Below are 7500 nucleotides of genomic sequence, written 5' to 3'. Positions count from 1 at the left end.
CTCCTCCTCTTCCCAGATTCGCACCAACTGTCTATTTGGTATTTTTCCTCAGCATGGCTGAGAGAGTGTCTACAAAAGCGAAATATATATATTTGTCATCTCCTCTTTCAATATACTTTTTCCCCTCCTCAGAGAAACTTCCTTGTCCGCGCGGTATGTAGGAAGATTGTTCGGTTGCTGTTATTCCTCGTTATCCGAGCTTTTTATACCAAAATTCCTCTTCCTTGGAGAGAGAGAGAGAGAGAGAATGGATTTACTTTGTGTTTCTGGGGCTTTCATGATGCTCATTCCATTCCTGAGAAATAGAGAGAGAGAGAGAGAGAGAGAGAGAAAATGGTTTCAATGTGCGCCTCATGAACTTTTGTTCATGTCACTTTCAACCCTACACCTTCTGCTATTGTTTTCCAGATTTATTATTATTATTATTATTATTATTATTATTATTATTATTATTATTATTATTATTATTATTAATTGCTTGATGTGACTGCCAGCGTTGTAAAATCCCGAAGTGTGTAGTTTGTGGCCCACCAGTCGTTATAATCTGGGATGGCCCTTAATTGATGTGATATTGTTATGGGAATGGCTCAAACAATTTCTTTGCTTGGATTTAAAAAAAAAAAAACCATGAGTCATTGTTACTTAAGGAGGGGCCATTGCCATCAAGGACGAAACGAAATGAATACTGCCTTGGAGCTGTACCTCACGCTCGAACAGTGCATGCAAGCAAGGCAGTAAGGAGAGATTCTCTCTCTCTCTCTCTCTCTCTCTCTCTCTCTCTCTCTCTCTCTCTCTCTCTCTCTCTCTCCTGCCTTGTTTCGGTGTTCTTGGGAGTTGTGTTTAAGGGCCTAGGTTAGTGTGTGGATGTGTTTTGTTGGATGTTGGGGGGTTTGGCAGAGAGAGAGAGAGAGAGAGAGAGAGAGAGAGAGAGAGAGAGAGAGAGAGAAGTGTTGCATGAGATGGTACACAGCCTCTTCCATCAGCCCAGATGATGAGGTCACGAGAAGTTGTCATTGTAGAGGCGGTGGGTTCATGTCACACACCCCGCTATGCTCGGAGAATGATGGTAAATAAGTGTGACCTCTGGTGTCTCTTTGCTTCTGCTGCTCCTTCCAAACGCCGACTCTCTCGCATTCTTTGCTTGCGTCCAACATGGATAGGCAGACAGACAGACTGACAGACAAAGGGAGAGTCTTATGGATGGAATTCTTTATTTCTCGCGTTTCTTGTTTGATGAATAGACGGAAGAAAAAATATTAGGATGAAATGTAGACTTTCTCGTCCCTTTGCAAGATACAGACAAGAATGACGGACTTTTTTATGAAGGGATTTCCAGCTCTTTTCCAGGCAGTAGGCAATAATCTTCTGTGTAGGTAAATTATTTTTTTTAGAATCTAGATGGCCACTACTGCTAAAAAGGTAGACAGGGTGACAGACAGAGGCGGTAAAGTATGCCGTAGTGTTCTTCATTTTGTGCAGACTTGAATCTTTAAATCGGTTTGTCTTTTCCAATCTCTCTGCTGGGGATGTTGAACTGTCCGAGTTCTTCTTTTCCGCCGAATATTTTTCTCCCCTCCCGAGTTGTCGTCCTCAGAAAGATAATACGAATGTTGGGAGAGTGCACTGTGCGTCATCCTCAGATGAAGGATTCAGATGGTAGGAGGAGGGGTCCTAGAAGACATGAGAATCGCCAGGGTTTTTGTGGTTTTACTTGATGGGGTTCATGCACGCATGCGAACAGACCCTCGGAGATTGTAACTCTTTCTGTAAATATTCTCGTTTGTGTGTATTAATAGAAGAATACGTCGCTATGTATTTGTTATTGCTAGTGTTAAAAGCCTCTTTCTTCTCTTAATAGTAGGTAATTGAGTGATGCTTTCATTATGAGGAATAATCTTCAATTAAAGCAATATCTTTATTATCTTTTAATTGTGCCTGGACAACCATTTTGGTATCCTCCTTTTGCTTCAAGTAGTTACTATTTAGTCAAATAACGCGTAAAATATTTTTCTCGAATATATGGATGAAACGCTTTTGTTTCTGGCTATTTGAGAATTTTCATATTGTAACAATTAATTATCTGTTAAATTAACAAGTAAATAATATTCTTTTGCGTTCAACGATAGCCGTTGCCGTCTGATGGTACTCGAAAAGTGTGTAATATAGCCCATTACATAAAAATAGCTATATAGTGTCAGTAGCTCTTGGGAAACTTGAGGATGAGTGGGCATTTGTATTCTGGGATAGTTTGAGGTAAAACTAAATTAAATAAGTTAAAAGTCTTTTCGCCATGCCGTACTTACGTAGCGGAGTGGTCATTGAGAAAAATAAACGTCTAATAATAATGACTACGTTACGAATTTATGAAGATAAAACTCACTTAATTACACGAGACCATGAAGAGATTATCATAATACAGCATATTTCTTTGCGAAACAAGTACACATGGGTGACTCTTGCATAATTCTTTTTTTTTTTTTGTACCATTTTCTTGCTCACATGTTGCCACTTTCTCGCATTCACCCTGTCCCTCGGTTCATTATCGTTGCTCCAGGGGCCAAAAGAGATGATATATAAGCAGTATTGATCGCATACACACACACTGCGACTCGAATATTTTGGCACCATTTGGACAATGGTATCAACGCTGGCGGCTGTCGTGGAAATGAAGGAGATGACACCGGGAGGAGGAAATGAGGTCCTTTTCGTCACCACTGTTTCTTTGTTTATCTCTTCCTTTGCTCCGTTTCTTTGTTGCATAGTAAATTAATGCTCACTTTAAGCCCATTTATTTTCAGTAATCGAGGAGAGATTGATGAATTCCAAATTATTTGTTAATATTTTTATTAAGAGATGTTGGGAGTAGGTGCACGCTTTAAACCCTTTTGTTTTTAATAATTGAGGAGAAACGGATGAATTCCAAGTTGTTTGTTAATAGTCTTATCGAGATATGTTATGATTAGGCGCTCACTTTAAGCCAATTAATTTTCTTTAATAATTGGGGATAAATAGTGAATATTATTAATTTTGAATCACTTTCAGTTATTTGACAGAGTAATTTAAAGATTTTCTGTGCAAGAAATTGTGTTCCAAAAATTACTGTTTGTAATTTTTTAAAACAGTTAATTGTCTCAGAAACCAAGTAATAACGGCTTCTAAATTTCTTTATTTCTGCGTCAATAAAGAATGTATCCGTAGTCTGGTACCTTTAGTATCTCGTTACTTTTTAAAAATCCGCAGGTAATAAAATTGTCATCAGCAATGATTTTGGAACTCTAATGTTGTCATCAGTTAAGCAAAGATACTAATTTAGTATTATGAATCTGAATTGTCAAGTAATGTGCTTTTATTTTATTTCTTTGCAGGTGGAGTAGCATGTTGAAGGCCGCAGCACGGGCGGCCCCTTTGGCAAGATGACCCATACGATACATTCTCACCCTCGTCCACGAGGTCGACCTCCGCCGGTCCAGCCCCACCCACCCCCTAGTGCAGTGAGAAGGACGTGTGTCAGTCCGTGGCAGCAACAGACGGTGTTAGCCTTGTTATTCTTTTTAGCCTCATACGATGGACTAAGCGTGGGCGGCGTGGGTGGGGATGAGGTGCGATTTTCGGCACCCTTTTATAACGCCAGCGTGCCCGAAAATGCCCTGGGCAATACAGTGGTGGTGAGCGATGACATGATGGGCGTCTACATGACGGACCCGTCTCTCAAAATCAAGTACCGCATCACGGAGGGTGATGATCAGAACTTCTTCAGGGCAAGGGCCAGGGAAGTGGGAGACTTCTGCTTCCTGGAAATCACAGTCCGCACAGGTAACAGGCACGTCCTGAACAGAGAGAGCAGGGACACTTACACTCTCAAAGTGAAAGCACAGCATCGCCGCCATGATCGCACAAAGGAAGATATACCCGGTGCTGTGACTGAGGTTAGAATTACAATCACTGATCTGAATGACCTCTCCCCTTTCTTTTTGCAAGAACAGTACAGGGTTCGACTGAGCGAAGAAACACCCTTGCATACCTCTGTGGCTCGCGTGAAGGCAGAGGACCCTGACGATGGCCTCAATGGCCAGATCTACTACAACTTCCATACCCCTACACCCGTTTTTGCCATCCATCCAACATCTGGTGTAGTTACGTTGACTCGTCCATTAAGGTATTTAGAACAATCTAGTTACGAGCTAACAGTTCAGGCTCAAGACCGAGGTCGGCAGCAACGAGGACGCTGGCCAGCAAGTGCTAAACTGTACATCAATGTTACTGAGGAAAATGTTTATGATCCTCAAATCCTAGTGACTAAACTCCCTGAGGCCATGTCACGAGCTCATCTGTCAGTTGTGGCCATTATAAACGTCGCTGATCAAGACAGAGGACCAAGTGGGGAAGTGAAGTCTTTAGAGATAGTGGAAGGGGACCCAGACAGCGTATTTCGGGTTCTTCCAGGCTCAGGGGGCAATGAATTTAACCTGGCAGCTCTTGATACCATTGACTGGACAGATTCACCATTTGGATTCAACTTGACACTGAAGGCCACAGATGGTGGCACTCGACCACGTTTTAGTTACAAGGTTGTGCGTGTAGCTGCGCCACCAGAACCAGAACAAGAGGCTGTGTTTACAAAGGAAGTGTATCATGCCACTGTCAGTGAAATGGCTCCTTTAGGTACAATGGTCGTACAGATTGGATCTTGGTTACCAGGTGCTCAAAGACGGGTAAGATTTACGATTTTGGCTGGAAATAGAGGAGGCCAGTTTCATCTTGATCCCACCTCAGGTGTTATTACCACAGCTGCTGTTCTTGATGCAGAAACCAGGGATACTTACACTTTAACAATTGCATCCACCACTCCTTCTCTTCTTTCTCCACAGCATCAAGCTTCTGCAAAGGTGATAGTGAAGGTATTAGATGCCAATGACAACACACCTATGATAGTTGCTCCTCAGGGTGTCGTCAAGGTGGATGAACACCAGCCTGCAGGTACCTGGGTCACCAAAGTCCGGGCGCAAGATTATGATTCAGATGAAAATGGATATGTCTCTTACAGCTTAGCAAATGATGACGTGCCTTTTACTGTGGACCATTTTACAGGTGAAGTAAGAACGACGAGGGCACTTGATTACGAAACTGAAAAACGAGTTTGGCGATTGCTTGTCCGTGCATCTGATTGGGGCTCTCCATTCAGGCGGCAGAGTGAAAAAATTATAACCGTGCATGTGGAAGATGTTAATGATAACAGGCCACAATTTGAACGTATAGGATGCACTGGTTTCATTGATCGCTTTGCCCCTCTTGGTTCTGAAATATTTACATTATCTGCTGTTGATTTTGACCAAGGTAATATAATCAGTTATAGAATTGTCGGCGGAAATGATGACCGCTGCTTCTCATTAGATTCTACATCTGGTGTACTGACTCTTACCTGTGACCTCCAAGACCTTCAGGCTTCGGAGAGGGTGGTTAACGTCACTGCTACTGATGGCCAACATTTCGCTGATACATTATCTCTTCGAATGCACCTAGAAAGACAGCAGAACCCAAATGTGGACAAATTTGCACACCTCGATTGCAGGAGTATGGGAGTGGTGGAGAGGTTGGCAGAACAGTTGGCAAAAGCTGCTAAAAACAACCGAGGGGATGATTCTATAACCTTACTGAGTCCTCCCGCTGATGTCACTAATGCCCATGCACCTGAACTGGTTCATGTCCCCTTAGAGGTTCGAGTGCGTGAAAACAGCGAGCCTGGCACCGTTGTTCTTAAATTAGATGGGAGAGATGAAGATCCCGGTTACATGGGACACTTGGTCTACGCCATTTCATCGGGTAATGAAGATTCTGTGTTTGTTATGAATATGGAAACTGGGGAGTTGACTGTGGCAGGTTTACTGGACCGGGAGAGAGTGGCTCGCTACAACCTCAACCTGACAGTGTATGATTTAGGAACCCCACAAAGATCAGACTCGAAGCAAATTGCCATAACACTCGTGGACGAGAATGATAACGTCCCCAAGTTTGATAAACCTGCATATAGTTTCTTTTTACCTGAAAATGTTGCAAACGGGACAAGCGTTTACGAACTCAAGGCTCACGACCCAGACGAGGGCATCAATGGAGTAGTGACTTACAGCCTGGCCACAGACACCAAAGACTTCCGTCTCGATCCAGTCAGCGGCAGGTTAAGCGTTGCATATCCGCTTGATCATGAAACACACGATGTTTACGAACTACGAGTCGTTGCAACCGACGGGGGAGCTCGATCTGCCCATGCCTACGTGACCATCCAGGTAGCGAACATCAACGACTGTCCTCCCGTGTTTCCAACGGAGCGATCCATGGCGGTTCGAGTGCCGGAGGATTTGCCTGTAGGTGCCCTTGTGACCCTCGTTGCTGCCCATGACCCAGATTCTCCGCGCCTAAGGTACGCCCTCGTGGGTGGTCACGAAGATAAATTCAGTTTAGACGAGGACACGGCAGCCCTTCGCCTCGCTTCCAGTTTGGACTATGAAGCCAGACCTGCTTATAACATCACCGTCAAAGCGACTGATGATGGCACACCGTCGTTGTCAGCGACTACTTACGTAATCATTCAGGTTAGTGGCGTCAAGTTTTTTTTTTAATAATATTACAAGATTATCATTTAATAAGTTTTCAGGGTAAACTTAATTTTTCCTCCAAGAATATTCTTGTTTAAATGTAGACATCATATCTCATTTTAAATATATTATTTCATAGTTTTGCTGTTGAACTTATTTCAGCATTTTTCATAATGAATTTGGAAGAATTAGTTGATAATCAAGTGCATTTGTTTGTATGTAATTGTATAGAAATTGACTTGTATGAAGTATTTAGTATGTAATCATAGCCTTTATAATTACGTGGAAAGATCGCTTGTAATCCCAAACTAACGGATATTAGCGGAAATTAGATGTAAATAATTGTTTCATGATTAAAGATGAATATGCGGAAAGCTTATGTAAGATTAAGATTTTAACTTCAGGCTCAACTCTTCCAAGTGAACTTAATTGTAAATGTAACAACACGTTTTAATAATAAAATTCTTGGTATCATAAAAAAAATTTTTTGTATTAGAAAAGTACAATTATTACGCGTTACCTGTTTACTAAGAAATTTTATTTAAAAAGTTCAACAACTTATCAAACATTTTAGTAATAAAATTGTTAGTATCATAATAGCATTTTTTTTGCTTATAAAAGTACATTTGAGAAGTGTTTTTTTTTTTTTTAAAGATATTTTATCTAAATATTTCAACAATTAATGAATATGAGCACCCTCAAACCAATTTTCTTTTTATAAAACTATACATTTATGAAGAGTTTTCTATTTTTGTTAAAGATAATTTATCTAAATATTTCAACAAGTAATGAATATGGACGCCCTCAAACCAAATCGATTTTTCGACCCTCAACCGCAGGTTGTGGACGTGGACGAAAACATCCACACGCCCGTGTTCGGCCTGGACGTACTCGAAGCCTCGGTGCTAGA

At 41.6% G+C, this 7500-nt stretch overlaps 1 protein-coding gene across 1 annotated transcript in view; it reads left to right on the top strand.

Moving 5' to 3' along the window:
• LOC136826950 (fat-like cadherin-related tumor suppressor homolog) overlaps positions 1-7500 on the top strand; it is a 279927-nt gene that overhangs the window by 11556 nt on the left and 260871 nt on the right. The window contains 2 exon segments of the mRNA XM_067084546.1: positions 3366-6587; positions 7430-7500. The exon segment at positions 7430-7500 is cut by the window's right edge and continues 131 nt beyond it. Coding sequence (XP_066940647.1) covers positions 3414-6587; positions 7430-7500 — 3245 coding nt within the window. The 5' untranslated portion in view covers positions 3366-3413.

This window comes from Macrobrachium rosenbergii, chromosome 41 (genome assembly GCF_040412425.1).
Source record: "Macrobrachium rosenbergii isolate ZJJX-2024 chromosome 41, ASM4041242v1, whole genome shotgun sequence".
NCBI classification, from domain to species: Eukaryota; Metazoa; Arthropoda; class Malacostraca; order Decapoda; family Palaemonidae; genus Macrobrachium; species Macrobrachium rosenbergii.
The sequence above is the reverse complement of the archived record's forward strand: the minus strand, read 5'-3'. Positions and strand labels throughout refer to the sequence as shown.